The sequence below is a fragment of the Trachypithecus francoisi genome, unplaced genomic scaffold (assembly GCF_009764315.1).
Source record: "Trachypithecus francoisi isolate TF-2019V2 unplaced genomic scaffold, Tfra_2.0 Lachesis_group13, whole genome shotgun sequence".
NCBI classification, from domain to species: Eukaryota; Metazoa; Chordata; class Mammalia; order Primates; family Cercopithecidae; genus Trachypithecus; species Trachypithecus francoisi.
Genome location: NW_022681458.1, coordinates 62851057 through 62878950, shown reverse-complemented (window position 1 = coordinate 62878950; position 27894 = coordinate 62851057). Strand labels below are relative to the sequence as shown.

Here is a 27894-nt window from a genome sequence, read left to right as displayed (position 1 = left end):
TACATCAATAAATTATCTTCATTCTCCATTCAGATAAGTGTTTCTCTGAGAAACATTTGCATCGGTAACAGTTCTAATTACATACATGTAATTTAGAACGTGCTAAGTCTCTAATAACAGTTACAGAACATTTCTTTATGTTATTCTATCACCAACACATGTTGGTTTCACATAATAGTTGTTATATTACATGCATATAGCATTTAAAATTAGTTATAATTTTAATGATTTCTTCAAATATTTCTGAAAAGGAATTTGCGCAAGTCTGTTTAAACGTAAGTAATAAAGTGGACAATCACTTGACTGACAGCACTTTTTAAATATGGTAGAAATAGGCTGGGTACAGCAGCTCATGCCTGTAATCCCAGCATTTTGGGAGGCCGAGGTAGAGGGGTTGCTTGAGCCTAGGAGTTCATGACCAGCCTGGGCAACAAGGAGACTCCATCTCTACGAAAAATAAAACCTTTGTCAGGCATGGTGGCATGCACTTGCAGTACCAACTACTTGAGAGGCTGAGTTGGAAGCACTGCTTGAGCCCAGGAGTTGCAGTGTGTGGTGATCATGCCACTGCATTTCAGCCTGGGGCAAGACTCTGTCTCTAAATAAATAAACTGGGTGGAAATTAGTTAACCATTCACAGATAACCAAAAGTTCACTATTCTCCAAAAAAATTATCATTTAATCTAAAATGAGGTAATCTGACGTTTGTTCTTTCAGTAGTTCAATTTAAAAAACCATCAAATTACACAGAGTAGCAGATTTCAGAAGTCTAGATTGCCGAAGATGATACATTTTCACAAATGAAAATGCTTAATATGTCAAACTGCTCTTCAAGTTGATAATTCAAATTAATGTTTAAATATTCTCTGAAAATGGTAAAGCAACTAGATCACCTCAAGAAATTATGTTGCTGTTCGCTGGGAGCACTGGCTCACGCCTGTAATCCCAGCACTTTGGGAGGCCAAGGCAGGTGGATCACGAGGTCAAGAGTTTGAGATCAGCCTGAACAACATGGTGAAACCCTGTCTCTACTAAAAATACAAAAATTAGCTGGGTGTGGTGGCGTGTGCCTGTAATCCCAGCTACTCAGGAGGCCGAGGCGGGAGAACTGCTTGAATCCCGGAGGCAGAGGTTGCAGTGAGCCAAGATTGCACCACGGCACTCCAGCCTGGGCAACAGAGCAAGACTCTATCTCAAAAAAAATAAAAAATAAAAAAAAGAGAAATTATGCTACTGTTATTTACTTTAAAAATTTACAACTTTTACTAATGCTATCTATGACAGAACAGTAATAGCTAATACTTATATAGTGCTACTATATCATGTCTGGTGCTATTCTAAATGCGTTATATGTATATTCACTTCATTTTACCCATAATCACACAAAGGTAGGTACTCTTATTATCACCATATTACAGATGTGGAAATCAAGCCAAGGCAAAATTAAATACATTGTTGAAGGCCATACAGCTAGCAACTAGAATCAGAATTCTAATCAAGTAAGTCTAACTGCACAGTATTTGTCTATTATGTTATATAATGTGGTATGCACGTAATTCTCCATTTTTGTAAAAAGAAAAATAATCCATATTTTAATAGAATAAAATTATAAAGTTGTGAAAATATATCTTATTTCTATGCAATAACATTTTATCTCATTGTAATATACCAACCAGCCTCTTATTTAACCAGTCCATGTGATCATAGGTGAGACTCCCACCAAAATCTTCTGTTAATTGGCATGGTTCTATATAACGAGTCAATTTATTGGCAGACACTAAAATAACCTACAAAAAGGTTAAAAGAAAAGAAACATTTAGTAAACCCCTATTAAAGTCCATTAAAGTAACCAGGAGGTAAAATTAGGTTAAAATATGCAATGCTGTTTCCAACATGATGACACATTATCATTTACTTAATACAATATTTAAAACCAATTCAATAAGTTATAGATACCTGATAAAAAATTCACCAAAAACTTTTTCTAATACCACATTTCAAAAAACAACAGGTACCAGCAGTTCAGGTGAAATATTTTCAAAAATATTTTATTAATATTTCTTTGTAACAAAAATCAATTCCTTAATGCAATGAAGTAATAAAAAATTTTCACATCACCTTAAAATTAGCTAAGGACACTAAAATGATAAGCCCTATGAAGAGTAAATCCGGCAATCAAAAAGTTACCAATTTTAAGGTTTTTCTAATGTCCCTTTGATTACATATGAACAAAACAAGTCCTCCAGTTATAGAGTATAACCCATGATAACGTATGCCAATATTTAATTTTTAGTAAAAACTAGGAGATCAGAGTATTTACAAACTTGAAAAGTACATTTTAAAATGCTAGTCTTTTAACTCTAAACTTAAAAATATTTCAAATAGAAATTAAATAAGTACCTAAGAGACCACTGCAGAACTAAATAAAACTTCAGTGAAGATACATGAATATAAAAGAAAATGCATCTATGGAAGAAAGATATTCAAACAGTAGTGTTAATACTAAATGATATATGGAAATGTGAATTTACCAAAAATGATTTGATAAGAAAAATAATGTGTCTGGCTGGAAAGAGCATCATTCCTACTCTCACAATAACAAAAGCCAGACGATCTGCAAAATTATAACTTTTTTTGGAACTCCTAAGAAAGCTGAGGTTACAGGGAAACCTGTAACTAGTTTGAAGTTGAAGAGAAGGCAGGTACCACAGAGAGAAAGGTGAAAGGGGCTACTACAGAGCGCATGTGCGAAAGTTTTGGAAGTCTTCTGTATCTTGATTACGGCAAAAATTATGTGACTATATGTGCCTGTCAAATCTCATAAAACTATATGCTAAGGCATGAATTTTACTTCACATAAATTATATCTCATAAAACTGACTTTTAAAAAATTTAAAAAACAACTTGAGGACTTGTGGAAGAACTTAGAAAGAGACAAATGAAACATTCAGAAACAGACACAATATGTAAAACAAGGTACATCCGTACCGTATATGACGTTATAAACAATAAATAAGGAGAAATCACCAAGACTGCTTTGCCGAAAGAGGGGAAATTTCATCCTCAGGAAGATACCAAAAACACTGCATGAAAAATTTATAGAACTATGAACTCTATCAAATTTGAGTGTACAACAAATTGCTATTGATAACAATACATTAAATGGAAATTAATAGTCTTAAACATTTATATGAGGAAACACAGCCTAGTGAATGAGCTAAGTGACTCATCTAAGAAGTGAGGAGAGGAAAAAGACAGAGTAAGTCCAAAGAAAATAGAGGAAAGGAGGTGAAAAATCAGAAGTAAATATAAATTCAGATCTTACAGGGGCTCAAAAAAGTCAAAATTTATTTCTTGAAAAGACTAACGAAATCAACAAACTTCTGATAGGATGAAGCAAGGAAAACAAAGTACAAATAAATAATGGTAACAACGTAAAGGAGAATACAATTTCATTGATAGCAATGGTTTAAAAGACATTAAGGATACAGGATAATTTTGTGCCAATACCTATAAACTTAGAAGAATAGACATATTCCTATTAAGAAGTGTAACTTATCAAAACTGACATAAGAAAACAGAATACCTACAACTAATGAGGTGAATCATTAGATTCTTTATGTTTTCAGTAATTGTGCTGTTAGTGATGGTTTTAGTACTGCCATTCTGCAATCACCTGATGAGGAACAAAGCCAATGAGTGAGATGGGATATTTAGTACTGCCATTCTGCAATCACCTGATGAGGAACAAAGCCAATGAGTGAGATGCCATCCCCAGCAACCTTAAGAAAATGGGATTTTTGGCCGGGCGCGGTGGCTCAAGCCTGTAATCCCAGCACTTTGGGAGGCCGAGACGGGCGGATCACGAGGTCAGGAGATCGAGACCATCCTGGCTAATACGGTGAAACCCCGTCTCTACTACAAAATACAAAAAACTAGCCGGGCGACGAGGCGGGCGCCTGTAGTCCCAGCTACTCGGGAGGCTGAGACAGGAGAATGGCGTGAACCCGGGAGGCGGAGCTTGCAGTGAGCTGAGAGCCGGCCACTGCACTCCAGCCTGGGCGGCAGAGCAAGACTCCGTCTCAAAAAAAAAAAAAAAAAAAAGAAAATGGGATTTTTGGCAAGGGAGGAAGGAAGATGTGGGAGAGAAAAAGCATCCTTATGGTGCTCATTTTAAATTGGAATTATCAGTTTAAACTCCACAATGTATTTCATTTTAAATGAACACATACACTCTCATTCTCTCTCACACACACATTTATATGTATATGTATTTTCTAGTTGTGTTCAATGGAAGGTTTAGAAATAATGACCAATTTTGTAAAAATGTATACTCCTAGTATCCAGACTGTGATCTCTGAGTACCATTTCTCAAAAAAAAGAATCAGGTTTTACTAAAATAGCATTCGTCAAAAAAAAATTTTTTTAATAAAATAAGATAAAAGGAATCAGGGCTCCTTGGAGAAATGGAGAAATACACATGATGAGTAAGCTTGGAACACCTTATCAGACATCAAAAAAGCCATCAAAGACTACTATGGTTGTGATGAAAGGACGTGAAAAGGCTTCCGTTGACCAAAGATGTGACAAGTTACACATCAATAAGAATGATAAATGCCATGAATTGAAACATTAAATATGCTTAAATCAATGAGTGCATACTGATACAAAATAAATAATCACCACTGGACTAAGCTAGAGAACATACTATAATGAAAACCAGACTGGGCATGGTGGCTCATGCCTGTAATCTCAGTACTTTGGGAGACCAAGGCAAGAGGATTGCTTGAAACCAGGAGTTTAAGACCAGCCTGGGCAATGTAAGAAAATCCAATCTCTACAAAAATAAAAAATAAAAAAGTGTACTTGTAGTCCCAGCTACTTGGAAAGCTGAAGCAGAAGGACCACTTGTTTCCAGGAGTTAGGCTGCAGGGACCTATTATTGCACCACTGCACTCCAGCCTGGGGGACAGAGAACCCCACGAAGAAAAGAATGGAAGGAAAGGAAGGGAAGGAAGGGAAGGGAAAGAAGAAAGGGAAGGAAGAAGGAAGGAAGGGGGGAAGGAAGAAAGGAAGGAAGGGAGGAAGGAAGGGAGGAAAACAGGAAGGAAGGGAGGGAGGGAGGGAGGGAGGGAGGGAGGGAGGGAGACAGACCAGCAAATAAAGAGAAACAAGCATTTATTTCGCCTTTCATCTATAAAGTGTATTAGGAAACCAGCAAATAAAGAGAAACAAGCATTTATTTCACTTTTCATATACAAACTGTATTACTGGATAGACAAATAATAAGTTTCTCATTATAAAACTATTACAGCTAGTAAATGAAGAAGGAATAATAGAACTAGATCATTTTATAATTTTTAATGAAGTAAGAGATCTAGACACTGAACATCAATGGCTGCTAACATCACAAAAAGACAACTATTACAAATCTCATCATCAAGGAACACATCACCACCTGTGACGAGCCTTAGAAAAAGAAAATCAACTCTAAATCTAATCACTGTCTAAATCCAACTGATCAATTTATAAAAATACATGTAAATTATACTACAGGGATACTTGCAGAAATAGGCAGACTACTGGAAACTCTATAGGGCAAACAATCTGGTCTCTTAAAAAAAATGTATAAGACAAAGAGAAGCTAAAGATTAAAAAGTTGCATTTAATACACATATACAGAATCCCACAACCAATAATAAGAGAATTACACGTTCTTTTCAAGCAAGTTATGAAATATTTTAAAACTTGACTGTATGTTAGTGCATAAGAAAGCCTCAGTAAATTTCAAAGGAATACGTTATTACGATCACAATAAAATTAAGCTAGAAATCAATAAGCAATCATATCAGCAATCCGTATTACTGATTTCTAGCTCAATGCAGCTCCGCTTCCCAGGTTCAAACGATTCTCCTGTCTCAACCTCCCAAGTAGCTGGGACTACAGGTGCGTGCCACCATGGTTGGTTCATTTTTTTTTGTCCTTTTAGTAGAGACGGGGTTTTACCATGTTGGCCAGGCTGGTCTCACATTCCTGACCTCAAGTGATCCACCCACCCCGGCCTCCTAAAGTGCTAGGATTACAGGTGTGAGCCACCACACCGGGCCCACAACTCTTTTTTTGGGATCCACAGAGATGCTTTCACACTAGGGAAATTAAACACAATCAGATCCCAGAAAAGAACTTTTCCTTTCTCTAAAAATGTCAAGCAATATATTAACAAGATATATAACTATATATACTAAAAACAAAACCAAGTAATATATATTTATTCTATTAGGAAATAAATTACTTGCTAAATTGAGCACGAATTCACATCTGAAAAGATAAAATCCCAGAGCACTCTCTCCTGAAAATGCAGGCCGGACATGGTGGCTCATGCTTGTAATCCCAACAATTTGGGCAGGCAGTCAAGGTACAAGGATTGCTTGAGCCCAGGATTTTAAGACTGCAGCGAGCTATGATCGTGCCACTGCACTCAAGTCTGGGCAACAGAAGGAGATTCTGTCTCAAAAAAAATACAAAATATAAGGATGGTCTTTTTGCTCCTCAATTGCATTTTATTTAACATAATATTCTATTTAAATACTGATGAAAATCTCTCTTTTGAAAAATCCTACTATCATGTCCCTTATTTATTTTTAATTTTCCATAGGTTACTGGGATACAGTCAGTGTTTGGTTACATGAGTAAGTTCTTTAGTAGTGATTTGTGAGATTTTGGTGCACCCATCACCCGAGCAGTATACATGGCACCCTATTTATAGTCTTTTATCCCTTGCTCCCTTCCAACCCTTTCCCCCAAGTCCCCAAAGTCTATTTTATCATTCTTATGCCTTTGTGTCCTCATAGGTTAGCTCCCACTTATCAGTGAGAACACACGATGTTTGGTTTTCCATTCCTGAGTTACTTCACTTAGAATAATAGTCTCCAATCTCATGCAGGTCGCTGTGAATGCTGTTAATTCATTCCTTTATATGGCTGAGTAGTATTCCATCAGATAGACAGATACATAGATAGATGTAGATATATATACAATATATAATATATATTAATATAATGATATATATAAAATATAATAAAGATGACACAAACGAATGGAAACATCCCATTCTCATGGATGAGTAGAATCAATATTGTGAAAATGCCCATACTGCCAAAAGCAATCTACAAATTCAACACAACCCCCATCAAAATACCACCATTATTCTTCACAGAATTAGAAAACACAATTCTAAAATTCATATGGAACCAAAAAAGAGCCCGTATAGCCAAACCAAGACTAAGCAAAAGGAACAAACCTGGAGGCATCACACAACCTGACTTCAAACCACACTATAAAGCCATAGTAACAGTGTCATTGTTTCTTTGTTTTCATATTCAGAATCATAGGATGATTTCACATTTAAAATCATAGGATGGTAAATCACAGGATGACTTATTTCTGGGTTCTCTATTCTGTTCCATTGGCCTATGTGACTATTTTTATACCATACCAATACAGAACCCAGAAATAAATCCAAATACTTAGTCAGATGTCCCTCATATTAAACTTAATTTTTAATAATGTGTTATTGATTCACTTAACAATCATTACTTAGTGGAGTTAAACTTATTTATTAGAAGATGTGTGTTTTAGTGCTGCGAATGTGAGGATGAATAAGATATGCTTCTGGCAAATAAATTAGCTTTTCATTTGTTTCTTTGCAATATTTCTCTGCAATATTCTCGAGACGGTTATGTAATGCACAAAATGTAGAATAAAGTTTTCTACTTTGTTCTAAAGCCTTTGCCGAAAATACCCTAAATGTTGTTGCTGCTTTTGTCTTAACAGCAGAGGGCCAAAGGCTTTACTAGAATACTCCAAATGATTTCCCAACTCTTTTACCAGGAAAAAACACCATTATTTTACAAATGAAAACATACAAAACTAGAAGCCATTCATTCCAGGTTTGTGCCCTAGTTCTCCCACAAATTAACTAACTTATGTAGAAGACAACCTAAAGGAATTCACCACTCCAAGCTTATTCCCCAATCTTTTGAAGAAGCCATCTTCATTAAATTATCGATGATGTTTCTTTAAGCTCTAAAAGGACATAATTCTAATGAGTTGATATCTGATACATTTAATTTGGGCCATTCTCTCTAATATATTACCTGTCTTGTCCAATGAAGAGCACTTGTCACTTTTCTACCCACACTGGTTAGCCTTACCATATGTATTCCTTTCTACTTTTACTGTTCCTAAATGTACCAAAATCACTGATAAACATGTTTCGAGTTTAATGAGCCATAGAGAAATTTTCCAGTTAACAGCTACATATAACAGAAGTTTATTTCCATCTGAATAATTCTCTTAAAAGCTTTTTCCTAAAATGAACTTAAATGTCAACAGTACAGATTCACCTTTTATGACATAACACATATTTAGGAGTATATTATCTTTTAATCAAAATAATTTTTTTAAAAATTGACCAAGATTACTGCTATTCTGTTTTTACCTATGCAAAATAGTTTTAAATAAGGGAAGAACACAATTATGGAGAGCTACAGAAAACTCATTTTCTCCATTATTATAAAACATTTTATACAATCCATATTCTTATAAAATTCACTGGTGGCTATTAAAAGTTAAAACAGTAGCCCTGCCATGTAGACATACAGAATTTTATCAACACCAAAGGTATCTCAAAGTTAAATAACGTATGTGGGGGAAAAGCAACAGTTTGAACAATCAGCAGACTCATAATCACAATAATTTCCAATTAACAACTTACAGAACTATCTACTGTGATGAAACATCTCAGTTTCCATTGCAATAATCTCATTTTTGTTTAAGAGGGTGAAGGTGAGGAGAAAGGGCAGAGTAGGCTGGCCAAAGAGCAATAAATGTTTCCATTTTACTAGAAACATTATTTTAGAAAAAGAATGAAGGGAAAAGACATTTAAGAGTGTGCAATAGTAGGAAACATCTTATTCTATACATATGCTTTTCACCTAACAATCACCTTTATAAAGTGGGTCAGGATCAGCATGTGTAAGAGGAAAGAGAATCCCTCCTTCCAATGCACTGCAAAAATACACTCTGTTTACAAAGGTGAAAAACTGTCCACCTGCCTTTGGAAAATTACACCACTTACCAGGATACAACATATAAATTACAGACAACTGCTTCCTAGAGGACAAACCAAGTTTGAATAAACAGACAATTCAACTCCACTCCAATGATGGCAAACATCACAGAAGGGTGTGATTTCACCACTGTGAATTTGCTTGAAAAGAGCAAATTCAAACATGCAAGCAAAAGTAAGAAATCATTTGCAGGGTGGGATTTAGGCCTGAAGTAGAACTGGAATGTTGAAAAAGGAAAACGGTGTAGAGATTTCTAGATGTTTTATTTTTTTTTATTTATTTATTTTTTTTTTGAGACAGAGTCTGGCTCTGTCGCCCAGGCTGGAGTGCAGTGGCCGGATCTCAGCTCACTGCAAGCTCCGCCTCCCGGGTTCACGCCATTCTCCTGCCTCAGCCTCCCGAATAGCTGGGACTACAGGCGCCTGCCACCTCGCCCGGCTAGTTTTTTGTATTTTTTAGTAGAGACGGGGTTTCACTGTGTTAGCCAGGATGGTCTCGATCTCCTGACCTCGTGATCCGCCCGTCTCGGCCTCCCAAAGTGCTGGGATTACAGGCTTGAGCCACCGCGCCCGAAAAGCAAAAACTCAACGTGAAGAAAACAGAAAAAACTGACACATTTCAGGGTAATGCAACAAAACAAAATTAGGAATCCCAGACTAGGTGATTTTCTATAAATTGTTTCATTACAGCTTTTAAAATTACAAAATACTGGTAGGGCTTCCTATGTTCCTTACTGTTACAGATCTTGAAGAGACCACTAAACTTTCACAGATAGCAAACCTATATGAAAGTTTAAATATAAAGCAATGCAAATCAAAGGATCAGTTTTATCTTATGGGAAATGTTCTATTACCTGGCAAAGAAGAAAAAAACAAAGAAAGAGACATAATGAAAAAAAAATTTTTTTTTTTTTTTTGGTAAGAGAGTTTTGCTCTTGTCACCCAGGCTGGAGTGCAATAGCACGATCTCAGCTCACTGCAACCTCTGCCTCCCAGGTTCAAGCAATTATCTTCCTCAGCCTCTCGAGCAGCTGGGATTACAGATGCCCACCATCATGCCTGGCTAGTTTTTGTAATTTTTTAGTAGAGATGAGGTTTCATCATTTTGGCCAGGTTGGTCTTGAACTCCTGACCTCAGGTGATCCACCCACCTCAGCCTCCCCAAGTTCCGGGATTACAGGCGTGAGCCACTGTGCCCAGCCCATAATCAAATTTTTTTGAAGTCTAGCCTCAGAGAGCAATCATCAACTAAAAGTAAGAAAAAAATTATTAAAGATTCCCCCTCAAAATCATATTGAGATCATATGTACTATGTATAATTCATTTTATCCTATGATTCTAAATATGAAAATGAAGAAACAATGACACAATTGCTGAAAATTCTAAAGAAACATTTTCCAAAGCTATAAAAAAAGCTTTGAAAATCTTTAGTGAAGTGATTAATGAATAAGAAATAACACTGTGAATTAGAGCACAAATACTGAAAAGTACAAAATGGCACAAATATATATAAATAGATTATATTAATTTAAAAATTATATGGTTAATTCTTTATTATCTTCTGCAAAACCTTCTTTCAAATATTTACTGACATTGTCACCTGTTTTAATTTAAGTGACCAATTGATAGAAACATCATATTCTAACTTAAAGATAAACCTTCTTTAAAAATCAAACAATTCATTGCCCATGGAGAAGATGGAACCACAAACTCAACATTTTCATTTCTCAGAAAAATATTTAAAAGAGTAAATTTTCCAAAAGTATCCAGCATTTCTTTAGACTAGCCTATTGTGACTCTCTAAATCACTATTCCCTGGTTATGAAAATTTCATACACTCTCCATATCATTCTACATTTATTTTGCAGAACATAATGAAGTAGTATATATAATAAGCTCGTTTTAATTTTTCTAAAAGGATTTACTTAATTATTAGTATTACAAAATACTAAATTAAAGCAAACTTCATAATAACACCTTAAACAATTTTTTTTTTTTTAAAGATAGGGTCTCTCTCTGGCACCCAGGCTGGAGGGCCACTGCACCTTGACTCTTTGGTTCAAGTGATCCTCCCTCCTCAGCCTTCCTAGTAACTAGGAATACAGGTGTGCATCACCATACCTGTTTTTAATATTATTATTATTGTTGTTGTTGTTGTTGTTATTATTATTTGTAGAGAAGGGTTCTCATTGTGTTGCCCAGGCTGGTTCCAAACCCCTGGGCTCAAGTAATCCTGCCATCTCAGCCTCCCAAAATGTGGGGATTACAGACGTGAGCCATTGCTCCTGGCCTTAAATAATATATTATACCAAGATAAAAATGTAAGACCAATTTGTGTTTTTCCCACTTAAGAAATGATATTAAGGAACTTCAGTTAATTTAGAAACAGTCATACAAAATACAATAATTCACCATAAATCATTTATAAAGTTACCTTTCATGTTGAATTTTAAGATTACATATACATCACAATCAAAATGGTATTATGTTGGGAGGCTGAGGCAAGCAGATCACGAGGTCAAGAGATCGAGACCATCCTGGCCAACATGGTGAAACCCTGTTTATACTAAAAATACAAAAGTTAGCTGGGAGTGGTGGCACACACCTATAGTCCCAGCTACTCGGGAGGCTAAGGCAGGAGAATCACTTGAACCCGGAAGGCGGAGGTTGCAGTGAGCTGAGATCACGCCACTGCATTCCAGCCTGGCAACAGAGGAAGACTCAGTCTCAAAAAGAAAAAAGGTATTATGCCATCAAAAATAGAGAGGAAAAGCTATTTTCATGACCTGATATTTGACATTTTAACTTTTATACTTTTAAAAAACCTAGCTGGCTTATTTTTGTAATTTTCGTATTTCTTTTTAAGCAACTATATAAGAGAAAAAGTTTGCAGTCCTGGACTGGTAGATAACTCTTTGAATGTGTAAAGTCTTTTCTTCTCCAAAAATGAAGAACCAAACTTAATTTCATCACGCTGTATACTATGTTTTTTACCATTATTTTTAGAGTACTAAAGACATCTTGATATGCTACATAACAATTTTATGAAATGAGTACAATTTACACCTTTAGTAATAATTGTCTTGAGGCAAATTTATAGGATTATCATCCCTATTCTTCCCCTTAAGTTGTTACATATCAATTATCAGTGACACTTATGGTTCGTTATTCACCAGTGGTTTATTTGAAATTGTTTAACAGAGAAAGCCACCAAACTGATTATGATTTCCAGCTGAGTGATAAATCTGAGCAACTGACAAATCTCCCAAACTAGGCAACTAATATCTGAAAGTTTTCAAATTAATATATTTTAAGTAAAAAAAAAAACTTGTATTTTTAAAAGATAGTATTAAAAATATATTCCTCCATTAAGGATATAAATCCTCTGAAAAATTCAGAAAATTATGTAGGAAAATACTAAATAATGTTGCTCTCAGCTTGGAATACAAAGTTTAACGAGAGACTGATACATAGTTTGATACTAAAATATCAAACTTCAAGAAACAGCTTATATTATCTTGCAGTGATCAATGCAGTATGTCACTGATATCCAAAATCAAGTTTTACAAAATATCCTCCTATAAAAAATAAAATTCATCTATCAGATAAACTACCTAAATCTCAGAAACAGGCAAACATTATTACTGGGTGTTGTTTCATGCAGTGGTGGGTTTGTATCTTTGATTGACTCTCTATAGACTGATCAGTAGGTAGTAAGCTCTGTAGGAGTAGTAGGAGTAGAAGTTAACTTGTAGGTTCTGTTTAGAATAAAGGCAAATAGGCTGGACATGGTGGCTCATGCCTATAATCCTAGCACACTTTGGGAGGCCGAGGTGGGTGGATCACAAGGTCAGGAGTTCAAGATCAGCCTGGCCAACATGGTGAAACTCTGTCTCTACTAAAAAAAAAAAAAAAAATTAGCTGGGCGTGGTGGCACATGCTTATAATCTCAGCTACTCGGGAGGCTGAGGCAGGATAATCGCTTGAACCTGGGAGGCGGAGGTTGCAGTAAGCCAAGATTGTGCCACTGCACTACAGCCTGGGCAACAGAGCGAGACTCTGTCTCAAAAAAAAAAAAAAAGAAAAAAGAATAAAGGCAAATAATTGTCTAATGAGACTGATACACTTCTGTCCAGTGGAATAAGAGACAACCTCAAAATTTACAACTTATGGATGTATAGAACAATAATTAGGTTCGTATCTAATTTGGTTAAGGCAATCTTTTCCTATAAAAACCCTGAATTCCTCAAATGCTCTTTGAACCACAGCTTACAAATTACTGGTAACCTAATCTATCAATGAATTGAATAATGTATTTGACTTAAGCTCATTTCATATTTGCATTAGAGTCATGATTTCACCTTTAGGAAAACGACACTTTAACATATGTTTTATCAATTTAAGAATGTGGAATGGATCAAATTCTGACTTTCATCAATTATTTTCAAATAGCCATCTCCATGAGCATTCTAATATTTATGCATATCATTAAATTTATGAAGAAAAAGGTTACTGGTTACGTTCAAAGTAGCTATCATTTTACTAAGCAGAAATTTAAATTTCAAATCTATCCTCATATTACCAAAGAAATCTGAAATCTAATAATCAGCATAAAGGGAACAAGAATAAAAAAAAACTACGAAAAAGAAGGAAGAAAAGATCACTACCCTGCACAAGCATTTCAAACTTTTGCTAAGTCCTTTCAAAGGCAATACAAAACATAAAGTTTTAAAAATAATAAAGCCCTACATAAATATTACTTTCCCCCTTCATTTTATATATGTTAGAGAAGTCAAGACAAGACAAATTAAACAACTAAACCACAATATTGTATTAACTAGCACATACTATGGTTCAACAAGTTTGAAGAGAGAGGTACTTACCATCTGGTCTTTAATAAAACATTTGTGCAGGTTTTCTTTAATCTCGAATTTTAACTTGTAGAAAGATTAAAAACTTGTTTCTCCTTTACTCTCATTATTCCTTCTGTAACTATAATACTTATCCTTTCCTGGTAAAACATTCCCCAAAAACCTACCACTGAAAGTTTCATTTTGTAGGCACTGAGATGTTTTATTATTTTACTATTGCTAAGAACGTGTGTGCAAGATCCAGAATGAAAATCTGCCTTTGTATGTATTTCTGTACTTAGTAAAGATTCATGTGTGTATATATGTTCATACACATACTATTTTGATGTATATGTCTGCTTGTACCTGTTTGCTGAAGAATATTTTTCTCACTCAAGGAAAACAGGTTTCTATAAAAACTGGAAAGAATCAGAATAAATGGAGCCAGAGGTGTTCTTGAAAGAAGAGCATCATGGAAGCCTTTGGTCCTGGATCCTACAATCATGTATAGTCTCAAAAAAGAACATGATTAGATCCAGTATTAACAGATAAGAGAATAAAGTGATTTAGAATGGGGGCTGGTTACCGTTAAATAAACAACACCTTAATGAGTGACAAAAAAGGAGAGTGGAGATCCTTTTGATAGTTAATCTCTCCATTTGAAGACAAGATTAATGCCAGTATGGCCTCAATTTTATCTTGTCATTAGACAGAATATAGACACTACCATCTAACCAGCAAAATCTATCACAGTCACCAGGTACAATGCTGCTGAAAAATACGAAGTACTTGAATATAATATCTGAGCTGCTAAAAAGGAAACTAAACAGGTAGGTATCTATGTCAGAGATGGGAAGGATATACAGAGAAATATTAAGGTTAGCAATGAGAGATGAATATTCAATGGCTGATGAAAAACACTGGAGGAGTGAATAGGAAGGAGGTTACCTAGAAGAAAAAATTCAGAATGTATCATGGGCAAGAAAACAAGAAATCATGTGGGAACAAGGTGTCACCAAAATGACCACTGGGTGTTTACTTGATGAGCATTGTAGACAGCTGGTAATAAATCTTTGTTGCAGATAATTTAATTTTATAAGGTGAAACATATATTTATGCTTATAGGATCACCACTACTCTTAACAAAGGTTAAAAATTTTTTTTAAAAATATTTATACTAGATGTACAAACACAGGCTTAATTACAACAGGCTAAATTATCCAAAATAATACCAGGGAAAATAATTTGCAATTAAACAAGCATCTATGTTGGATTTAATTATATAGAGCTCTAAGTATCATTTAATGGATAGTGTTGAATTGCCCCCTTAAAGCCAGGTTTGTTTGGCAGCGTATTAACCAGCATTTGAAACTACTCTCATCTCATTTGGAAATTGGGCTTTTAGTAACTGCCTAGTGCTTACTTACTTGAGAAAACATCCTAGCTGAATCTCTTAAATGTCTAAGAAAACATATTGATAAAAGAAGTTTTAATGCTTCTGTTTTAAGACAACAATCTATGACACTACAACAAGGTAGACAGAAATTCTGTCTTCTATTTTATCCTTCAAGATGCAGGGTACTTAAAGTCACTATTAATTTATATAGCATAAGACCCAACTACCAGAGCATCTCTGAGCAGATGCCTACTTAGCTTAAGCAGGATGTGACAGGTGCCTCATAAAAAGGGATCTTCCATGGTACTGAGTGTTCACAGCTTTAGTTTCCGCTATTTGCCCCCGGTTCACTTTGCATTCTCTCAGAGCAACATTTCCTGCATGCCCCAGGCCATGACCTGCAGGCCTCACTGGCTGGCTGAAGTCTTCACTCACCATGCTCCTGACTCTTGAGGCAACATTCAGGCCTCTTGCCTTCAGCTTTTACTTTTTACCCTCACTATGCTTTTGTCTTTTTTTGTGGGGGCACAGTTTTCCAATCAACTACCAGGGCAACACCGTTCCTAATGTGATCCAGCAGCTTTGGTCATCTTCCCTTACATTACTGGTACACATCCTTCTATCAAGTCTACGGAATAGTCAAGTCTACCAATGACAAAAGTTGAAGAGAAAAGTGGGAAAAAACTCTGGCTCCCACTTAGGATATAGAAAGTTGGAAAGAGCATGGCTCCAACTCTTATATAACAATGACAAAAAAAAAAAAAAAATGCAAGTTAATCTGAAACACCATAACTTTCCTGAAGCCACTAGAGAGCTAAATTCACAAGGAAACCAATTAACCTGGAATCTAAGGAAAGACCTGCATCTTCAAGAAGATGGAACTGGAGTACTTGCTTACCTGGAAAAAATGCCAGACCTGATGCCAGCCAGGTAGGAATTTAGGTAAAATTTTTAATGAATCATTAAGGCCAAATGTGGGGTAGTGTGAAAGTACAGAACCCATGGAAGTATAGACATAAGAAGAATTCATACTCACTTGGAGGCTGGATCTCTAGGGGAAAGATCTCTGAAGGAGTCATGAGAAAGACTGGAAATAAGAGGAATAAGAGATTTGAAAAAGCCTCTCTTGGAGCACAGGCCTGGGTGAGGGAAGAGCAGCCACTACTGGAAAGGCATGAAGCACAACCCAAAATCTTCAATGCTATCTCTCCTATGAAAAAAAAAGGTCTTAGAGTGCTGCAGAAAGGACTGAAAACCCCACTGGCCTTAGAGGACAACCGAAGTCCCACCACACAGAGGACAACTGAAGTCCCACCACAGGTGGAAGATGGAAAAAGACTATCACAGGGGAGGGAGTGGAGACAGGAATATATTATAAACCCAAACTAACACAGGTTCCTAAAAGTGGGAGAGGGGCAACGTTACCAAGAGGGCCCTTATCCACTAGGCTGAGGGACACAGAGCCTGCCTAAGATTGAGGCTGAATAAGAACAACAGAGAATGCCTCTCCAACAAATACTGAATAACAAGTAACAGCAGCCTATTGCTGAGGGTCAACTGTACCCAGAATGACTTTCTCTGAGGTGCAGGCACAAAGGAAAGACCTAGAGCAGAGGGTAGAACAAATAATGAAAAAGCAAAACTCTCCGACAAACCAGCCCCCATCTTCAACACAAAGTAACTCTACAGAAATTAGAAGCCTGTGGAGGACTAAGGAAAATAATAGCAACAACAAAATCCAAAGCCCACTCAATTCCAGGTTAGAACTCAACCTTTCCCTTATGCCTAGGAAAAGGACAAGATGAGCCCATGTGCAGGCACAAATACCACCTACACCTCAGTCTTTACTGTCCTAACCAAGATGTCTAACATTCAATAAAAAATAACAAGGCACACACAAAAAAGGAAAGAAAATGACCCACTGTCAAGAAACAAAGCAAACAATGTTAAGTGGAGTAAGACAGATGCAGATATTAAGACTATGAGACAGGAAATGTAAGATATTGATGCTAGAGAGCATGAAAAATAACATGCAAGAACAGATGAGGAATTTCAGCAAAGAGAAACTCTAAGGAAGAGTCAAATAGAAATGCTACAAATCAAAAGCACAGTAATTTTAAGTGGTCTTACCAACAAACTCGACACAACCAAGGAAACAAACAGTGAACTTGAAAATGGATCAAGAAAAATACCTAAACTGAAACACAAAGAGAAAGACACAGGGATAAAAATAAAACAGGAGACCAAAGAAAATGGTGAGAAAATTTCAAATATTGTATCATACATCGAACTGGAGTTCCAGAGGAAACAGAAAAAGGGCAGAGAAAATATTTGAAAAGAGAACGTATAAACATTTTCCAAAATTGATGACAGACATCAAACCAGAAATCTAAGAAGTACAGAGAGCACTAAGTGGAATAAATACTAAATAAAACATACACTGATACAGCAAAATACAGCTGCAAAAACCAAAATCAAAATGAAAATCTTGAAAGTGGCTAAAGGGAAAAAAAGGCAAATAACATACACAGAGGACCAAAGATATAAAACACAGCAGCCTTCTTGTCAGTGACCATTACAATGAGAAGGCAAAGGCAATGAGATAGCACTTTTAATTTTATTTACTTTTTACTTTTTTTTTTTTTGAGGCAGGGTCTTCCTCTGTCACCCAGGCTGGAGTGCAGTGGCGCGATCTCGGCTCACTGCAACTTGTGCCTCCTGGGTTCAAGCAACTCTCCTGTCTCAGCCTCCTGAGTAGCTGGGACTACAGGCACGTGCCACCATGCCCGGCTAATTTATGCATTTTCAGTAGACATGGGGTTTCACCATATTAGTCAGGCTAGTCTTGAACTCCTGACCCTCAGGTGACCCACCGCCTCAGCCTCCGAAAGTGCTGGGATTTCAAGAGCCACTGCACCCGGCGAGAAAGCACTTTTAAATGGCCCTTGAACAACTCAGGGCTGAACTGCACAGGTCCACTTATAGGGGGTTTTCTTCTGCCTCTGCCACCCCTGAGACAGCAAGACCAACCCTTCCTCTTCCTCTTTCTCCTCAGCCTCAAGACAATGAGAATGAAGACCTTTATGATGATCCACTTCTACTTAATAAATAGTAAATATATTTCCTCTTCCTCATGATTTTCCTAACATTTTTTCTCTAGCTTATTTTATTGTAAGAATACAATGTATTAATACATATACAAAATTTGTGTTAACTGACTGTTCATGTTACTGGTAAGGCTTTTGGTCAATAGTAGGCTATCAGCATTTAAGTTCTTGGGAAGTCAAAAGCTAGACACAGATTTTCAACTGCACAGGAGGTTTCTGGTCCTAACCCCTGCATTGTTCACAGGTCAACTGTATGACTAAAGTGCTGAGAAAAAAAAGAAAAAAAAAAAAAAAAAAACCACAAACAAAATTCTATATCCATTGAAAATAATTTTCAAAACTAAAATAGAAATAAAGATTTTCTTCAGGCAAACAAAAAATGATACAATTGAATGCCAACAGACCTGCACTGCAAGATATATTAAAGGAATGTGACACCAGACAAAAAGTTGAATCTCCAAAAAGAAATGAAGAATGTCAGAAATGGCATAAATGAAAGTAAATATGAAATTAATTTAAAATTTTTAATTGCTGTAAAAGAAAACAGACTATCTGTAGCAAAAAAAATGTAGCAATATAGTGTTTGTTTATAGCACAGTAAAAGTGAAATGTATAACAACAATGGGATGGAAGTATTGGAGACAGACTGTTTTAAGGTCCTTCTATTTCATGTGAAGTGGTATAATATTTGAAAGTTAGACTGATTATTAAAGATGTATACAGTAAACAGTAAGGTAACCATGAAAAAATTAAGAGACAGAAATTACAAGCCAATAATGGCGTAAGATGTAATTATAAAAAATAGTCCAAAGACAGAAAAGAACAAAAAAAACCCCATAAAATCTAGCAAGATGGTAGATTTTATAAACCATATCAATAACTGCATTAAATATAAATAGTCATACCCATGAAAAGACAGAGACTGTCAAACTGGATATGAAAGCAAGATCCAACTATATGGTGTCTACAAAAAATTCATTTTAAATATAAAGAAATAAATTAAAAGTAAAATAATGGAAAAGATACAACACATGAACACTAATCAACAGAATGCTGGAGTAGTTATATTAATATCAATGTACACTTCAGAGCCAGATATAGTATCAGGAATAAAAAAGAACATTCAAAAATGATAAATTGGGCCCTACTCACCAGGAAGACATAGCTATCTTAAATCTTTATGCAATAAACAATAGAGCTTCAAAATATATGAAGCCAAAACTGACAGAAATAAAATAGAAATAATCCCAGATATAACAGTTGGAGGTTGCAATATTTCTCTTTCAGTTATTAAAAGAACAGGTAGAAACAATATTACCATGGATAGAGAAGACCTGAATAACACTATGAATCATCTTGACAGTTACAGAACACTCCATCCAACAACAGAATACTTATTCTGGGAACTCATCAAGATAGAACATACAGTGTGTCACAAACCAAACCTTAACAAACTTAAAATTATTGAAGTCAGTTGGGTGCGGTGCCTCATGCCTGTTATCTCAGCACTTTTGGAAGGCCGAGACGGGCAGATCACCTGAGGTTGGGAGTTTGAGACCAGTGTGACTAACATTGAGAAACCCCATCTCTAGTAAAAATACAAAAAATTAGCCAGGCGTCGTGGTGCATGCCGGTAATCCCAGCTACTTGGGAGGCTGAGGCAGGAGAATCTCTTGAACCTGGGAGGTGGAGGTTGCAGTGGGCTGGGGTCGCACCATTGCACTCCAGCCTGGGCAACAAGCGCAAAACTCCATCTCAAAAAACAAAAAAAACCTGAAGTCATAAAATACATATTCTTGACCATAGCTCACAAACATGAACTCAAAATAGATCACAGATCTAAATTTAATGCCTAAAACTATACAACTTTTAGAAGAAAATATCAAGGACAATCTTTGTGACCTTGAGTAAGGCAAAGATTTCTCAGATTATGACAACAAAAGTCTGATTCATAAAAGAAAACCGTTTCTCCAACTGTGAAATCAGAAGGAAAAAAAAAACTGAAAAAGTGGACTTCATCACAGTTAAAAAAATTTCTTGAAAAATGTTAAGAGAATGACAAGGCAAACAATAGACTAGGATGTAATATTAGTAAATTATGTGTCTGATAAATGACTTCTATACAAAATACATTTAAAAACTCTCAAAATCCAGTAACAAAAAAGACAATTTTTTTTTTAAACGGGTAAAAGGTTTAAACAGATACCATCTGTGATACTGTGATATAAGAAATATGTATCTGCTCTTTGTCCCCAGTTCCTGGCACAGAACTCCTGAAACCCTTGTAATTCCTGGGTGATACGAGCATCTTTTATTACAGTATTTGGTCTCAGTCCCCAGTTATTGATAAAAGAGTTATTAAGATCCTTGGCATTTCTGGAGTGATGTGTTTTTTTGGATGTTAATAAGATGAATGGTGGCTGTGGGCCTCTAAACAGATTAAAGATGAGGGCTTGTCACCAAAAAGACCAAGGCATAATTAGAGGGTTGAAACTTTCATGGCCACTCCTCTCCCTCCAGGGAAGGGAGAGGGGATGGAGACTGAGTTAGTTAATCATCAATGGCCAATGATTTGGAGAGTTTCTGGGTTGATAAACATGTTCACGGGCCAGGAGGGTGGTGTACCCCAACTCTCTAGGGTTAGAAGCTCCTGCGCTCTGGATCATTCTAGACCTCGCACTTTGTATATCACTTCATCTGGGCTGTTCATCTGTAACCTTTATATAAAGCCAGCAAATGTCAGTAAAGTGATTCCTGAATTCTATAAATCAATACAGCAAATTAGTAAACCTGAGAAGGGGCTTGTGAGTACAGAAACAGTTTTCCTACCACCAGTCAGGGGCTAGAAATGGAGAAGTTAACTACAGGAGCATATAGGGGAATTCTGGGGGTGATGAGACACTTCCTGATTTCTTGATTGTGGTTTTACATGTTTTGTCAGAACTCTCGGAATTATCACTAAAATGGATTAATTTCAGTGCTTTACTTTTTAAGTAAAGAATAAATTATAGCTTAACTTTTTAAGTAAAGAATAAAACCATGTATTTTTAAGAAATTTCCAGCCATCTCCTTTAAGAATAAACTAAGTTTTCTCAAATCTTTCTATCCAATATACATTAACAATTTTTTCTCCATACCAAAAATACACTGATATTGACCTAGGTAAAAACAAAAATGAGTGTATAGTATGGCAAGTTCCAAAATGAATCTTTATTATCTGACTGTAAGCATTCCAAGAGTCTATGTTATACCAGGTTGGAGTTAGACTTTGTATTCTTCAAAGTTTCCACACTTTATTTAGACAATGTAAAGTCTGTTATTTATCAGCTCTCCTACTGAGAAGCTGAGAATTAACAGGTGTGGAAGAAAGAATATGACAAACTGCTTAGATTTACATTCCATCGTAGTGCTTTTTTCTAACTTCCAATAAGATGCACTATTACACAAGGAAAGTGAAAGACAGAAAGAAAAAGTCAGTAGGAAAGGATGGATAACTGTGTTCATGTATTAAAACTGGCCAGATACTAAAAAATAATTATGACATGTCACAGAAAATAGACTATAATTTCAACTCCAAAATGTCTAGGATTTCCTAGTATTTGTTAAATTTCCTCTCCATAATGCAATAAAAAATTTTAAAAACAAAGGTTCTACTTATTCAAAGAAGTTAACAAAGAATGATATAATTGAAAATGGAAAACAAGAAAGCTTTCATGATCTTTATCAAAATATCATACTTCATTCAGCAAGTATCCAAATGCTGACTGTATACTAATTATTACTTAGGCACTAATTAAATATTCCTTAAACACTGCTTAGTAACCACTGCTGAACCATCAAAAATAATTTCAGTAAAATACTATTTTTAAAGATATAATGGACTTTAAAAAAAGAGATTACATTTACCTCAAAGCCAAGTCTATCCTTTTCTTTCCAAAAACAAAAATGTGTTACTTTCTTATCCCAGAATTCATCTGGCTTTACCACACAAACAAGGGACACCTCAGCTGGAACAACATTCTATAAAATACAGAAAAATAATCACAAATTACACATGTAAAATGAATAATTTACTAAATTTATAAATTACCAGTCAAGATTAAGCTACACAAGAGACGTTTGGAGAAGAATTAAAATAATAAAGAAGAAATTCTCTAGACTTCAAAACATACATGGCAATAAAGAAGAACTTGAAAAACAAGCTGATTCAGAAAATACTTCAAATAAACAATGCAGCATAAATTGTACATGTGAATCACTTTTTGTTTTATTGAATCTCTGTACAAGGAATATGTTTAGATTAAACTGTAAGAGTTAATTTTTAGTTGAGAAATTATTAAATTTGATTTTTCTACAATATGAAAAATTTTTTCTAACACAATCCATCTTGGAGAATTTCTTCAAAAGACGTAACATCAATTTTCTCACTAAAACAAGTTTTTTATCAGTCGTTATACAATGAGGCCAAGATTTTATATGATTATTAACTTGAAGAGGAGGACAAAAAGCTAATCTTTGACGAATACCATTTCACATTTACTTGATACGGTTACTTATACTACCTAATGAATTGAAAGGAACACTTATTGAATTAATAAATATCTCACATATATTTTATCAAGTCCTATAGAGTCTAACTTTAAAATGTATCTTAAATCCAACAAGTTCTACAGCCTGCATTGTTAACAACTTCAAACTATCCAGCTTTCTGAAATATAATCATTATAAGGCTCCTTGCTTGACTTTCTCTTACACTCTGAATGAAATTCAAACCTCTTACCAAGACCTACAAGGCCCTTCAAGCTCAGGCCCCTGTTGGCCTCTCAGATCTCATCTTACACCTTCCCCTCCTAGCTCACTCCTCCACAACAGCCATGCTAACCTCGCTGCTCCTGCAATATGAAGTCTGTTCCACTTCAGGTCTTTGTCCATGCTATTTCCTCTATCTGGAATGTCCTTTGCCTTATAGCTAGTAGTGTTCCCTCAGTTTATTTAAGATTCTATTCAAATATTCCCTCTTCAGAGAAGCCTTCCCTGTCTACCCTATCTAAAGTGGCATCATCTGACTCAGTCTTTTTTACTACTGTATTTTTCTTCACAGCATTTATCACCATGGGCTGTTACATTTGCTTAACTGCTTATTGTCTAACTCTTCAAGTAGAATATAAGCTTCCCAATGGCAGGTACCTTATCTATCCTGTCATCCCTATATTTCCAGTGTTTATGACAAATGTCTGACATATATAATAGAACACATGCTATAAATATTTGTTAAATAAATGAAACCTCATTAACAAGTGGATCTCACTCTCTTAATTTTACAGGAGAGTAATTTGAGCTTCAGAGAAATAAAGTTACTTGTCTAAGATAAGAGTTAAAAAGTCACTGAGCTGAATAGAAACCACCTCTGTCTGACTCTAATGTTCTACTACACTACTTCATATGCTCTGAACTTGGGGTCAATACATTCTTTCCAAAAGGTCCAGATAATAAGTATTTTAAGCTTTGCAGGCCATAATGTCTCTACTGCCACTACTCAGTTCTGTCAGGATAGTATGAAAGCAGCCACACACAATATATAAATGAATGGGCATGGCTGAGCTCCAATAAAACTTTATAAACTCAAGGGCCCAACCTCTGTTCTAGACCATAAATTGCAGCACTGAATAATTATAATAATAATTACTATTATTACTATTCAGGGAAAAACGGAAAACTTTTAGAGGTAAACATGCACACATCATAAATCTAGCATCCTCTGCAACAACTGGATTGGGACTAAAGTAAAATAAATTCAATGGTATCAAAACTTTTATCAGAGGGGCTGGAAAATTTAAGATAAAATTGAGCTTTATTCATATATTGCCTTGTGGAAGATTATTATTTCAAAATCATTGAATATGAAAGCTGTGAGAAACAAGAGAAACCAAGCCTCTCATTTTAGAGAATACTAGTTATAGGCACTGTGGGGTCCCAAACAACTGGTCCCAGTACCTTCTGAGATGAAAGCAATGAATGACTTCATATGTAGAAACTGTATGACTAGAAGTAAAGAGGCCATTGCAACTTCTGAAAATGTTAACTATTAATAAATCCAAAAGTTGTTAAAATACCTATCAGAAAAGAAATCGCAAGAGGGGATTAAATCATCCATTGATTGTTCTTCAAAACTGCCACTGATCAAAGTCCAGTTCAAACAGCAAGTCCCAAACAGCTCATCTGTGACACAGTTGAATGACAGGATGAAAGGAAGAACACAAGGTCATAATTAATGGATTTCTTACCTAATAGTTATTTTAACAACTTTCACAGAGAAGAGTTAATTCTCAAAGTTTGAAATATAAAAGTGCTGGAAGCACTTTTTTTCAAATAAAAAGTTATTTTAGGACACCAATTTGTGCTCCCTTAAAAACTGATCCTCCAGAGGCTATGTCCTTTCTAACCCAAAGAGTGATTCTAGCTTGTAATCCCGGTGATTTGGGGGGCTGAAGCAGAAGGATCACCTGAGCTCAGGAGTTTGAGACCAACTGGAACAATATAGTCTCTACAAAATAAAAAAAAGGAGCCAGGTGTGGTGGCACTCGCCTCCAGTCCCAACTCCTCAGGGTGCTGAGGCAGGAGGACTGCCTGAGCCCAGGAGCTGGAGGCTGCAGTAAGCCATGCAACTGCACTCCAGGCTGAGTGACAAAGTGAGTCCCTGACTGAAAAAAAAAAAAAAGGTGGGGTGGGGGGATTCTAATGATGAAAAGCTTAAGCCAAACATTTAAGAAGAATGAGGCAATGGGTAGAAAATTCAGAGACTCCCCTCAAATACAGGCCACTGGTAAATACACATTTTAAAATGGATAAAGTCAAGGCCTGGGGCTTACTTAGTCTGTACTAAGTTCCGATTTTAAGTTATTTAAAATCCTTGAGCCTCGTTGACCTTCTCTGTAAGGTTCTGAGGCTAAAATTAAATGAGATAATTTATACAGCAAGCTTTGCACAGTACCAGAAACATAATAAGCACTAAAACTAGAACTAAAACCTAAAATTACCACTTTGTTCCTATCCCTTGAATCCCTTTTTCCCAATTAACCTAAATAAATGATAAAACGTTAAAAACCATTCTCCTTAGTTATTTAAATTTTAAAATTATATGCCTTTCCACAGAACCCTAAAGTAGCTACCAATTATTTGTTGAATTCATTTAAAATTCTTGATCTTTCTTTCAATATTACTGATATCCACGTAAGTGAATGTTCATGATTCCATGTTACTACCAACTTATGTTTCTCCCAGACTGGCCTGCCATCAACTACTCTCATTGTACTTGCATCATTTATGAGCTATATGTAACTCAGAGTACCTGTGAGGAAAACCCTCTTTACTTTCATTTAAATTGGATAATTCAAATTTTACCTCTCTAGAAGCCCTACAGAAGGCCAAGTGCATGAGAGCAATCTGCCCTCCGCATCACTCAAATGCTTTACTTTTCCTTTTCAAATCATATCTTCAATACCCTTAAAATAAATCAACAAGGCCGGGCGCCGGTGGCTCAAGCCTGTAATCCCAGCACTTTGGGAGGCCGAGACGGGTGGATCATGAGGTCAGGAGATCGAGACCATCCTGGCTAACACGGTGAAACGCCGTCTCTACTAAAATATACAAAAAACTAGCCGGGCGAGGTGGCGGGCCCCTGTAGTCCCAGCTACTCGGGAGGCTGAGGCAGGAGAATGGCGTAAACCCAGGAGGCGGAGCTTGCAGTGAGCTGAGATCCGGCCACTACACTCCAGCCTGGGCGACAGAGCAAGACTCCGTCTCCAAAAAAAAAAAAAAAAAAAAATCAACAAATGTCTACTGGGTGCCTACTACATGCTAGGGGTCACAGAAACATTCTGTGTGGAACATGAGGAAATATAAAACACAAGACTGGCATTAGATCTCAAAAAGTTTGTAATCGTAGATGTTTATTAAATGTTAATTTGTGAGGGGCTGAAATTCCTGAGGACACAGATGTTAAGTAAGTTTCTTCTGGACTATAAATAAATAATAAGATCATTATGAATCCTGATGCTTTATGTAGGAAATAGGGGACTAGAAGAGAAAGACAAGCCAGAATCACCTGAGAAGTTTCTTTGAACTACACTTAACCAAAAATCCTACCACCTACTTATAGTTTCAGAATGGGGTGCAAGAGGGAGAATGATAGACACCAGAGCATGCAAAAGCTCCCAGGTGAGTCTCATAATTTCAACACTCACACTTTTAAAATCACTGTCCTCCTTTCTTAAATTACTTAAACATGACATATTATTTTCATTTACAAACCTATTAGAATAGAGATTTACTTAACTGCCTAAATTCACACCTAAGGAGTTGAATTTGAACAATCCAATAGTGATAACTCAGTCACTGCTAGGAAGCCAGGCACAGTCCAATAAATTAAGTGCATTTGCTATTTTCACCAGGATCTGTTGCTGTAAAATAAAAACCATTTCCTGATAGACAAAACCAAAATTACCTGTAGCATTACAACTACTGTTTTCACCACATTCCACTGTGATTTTCTGCCATCCACAATCACGGTAAATCCTCTAGCCTTACACTTCTCACTGAAACAAAACAATAATTACACAGAATTAAAACAAGCTCCAGAATTCGTTCTTCATAATTCTAAATAAAGAAGGTTTAAAACTTAATTGCATATGGAGTAGAATTAATCTCACTTGGTTTAGTTTACATTGTCAATAAATAATATTCTTCAGAGTATCCTTTCATTTTCTCAAGCAATTTATTTTTCTCATTTTAGGAAATGTTCACAATTTGCAAACTAATGTGGCAAGAAAATTATTCTAAAAGCATAAAAGTCAATGTCTTAAAAAGTAAAGAAATCAAAGCAACATTCAAACAGTCCTACTAGTCTCCCAATTTCTTCATCAGTAAAAAGGGATCACAGTGAAGTAAGTCACTAATTGCCAAATGTGTTATATACTTCTTGTCTCACCTTCCTGCCAGAAGTATAAGATTTGTGAAGTGACAGTTCAAAACAGATAGAAAATAGTTATTAATAAATCACAAAAATTGGCTTCTTAGCGTTCTTTTGGAGAAATTTAATGAGATCAGGTAGAACCTGCTGATTCAAAAGCTTGGATAGACCATGTCTAACCCACTTCTGCTCTCACTTTGCATTCTCAGTCACTTGACCAGCAAAATATTATCTTCAGTGTTGCATTTCTGTATTATATTGAGTGATTTAAGTATTAACTAAACACTTCCCAGAAGTCTAACCTAGTAAAACGCAACAACTTCTGGAGGGAAAAACTCCATTCTAAAGGCCAAAACTATATACCTATCATTATCATTATTATTATTGCTATGTTTACTTATCAACTTAATGTAAGGATATCAACTGCCCTCCTTCCAATACAG

At 35.8% G+C, this 27894-nt stretch overlaps 1 protein-coding gene across 3 annotated transcripts in view; it reads right to left on the bottom strand.

Moving 5' to 3' along the window:
* Positions 1–27894, bottom strand: part of SESTD1 (SEC14 and spectrin domain containing 1) — a 153027-nt gene that overhangs the window by 42925 nt on the left and 82208 nt on the right. For all 3 annotated transcript variants that reach the window (XM_033230990.1, XM_033230991.1, XM_033230992.1), the window contains 3 exons: positions 26987–27077; positions 22390–22503; positions 1674–1787 (listed from right to left, as the gene is read on the bottom strand). In XM_033230990.1, coding sequence (XP_033086881.1) covers positions 1674–1787; positions 22390–22503; positions 26987–27077 — 319 coding nt within the window. The remainder of the gene's footprint in view (positions 1–1673; positions 1788–22389; positions 22504–26986; positions 27078–27894) is intronic.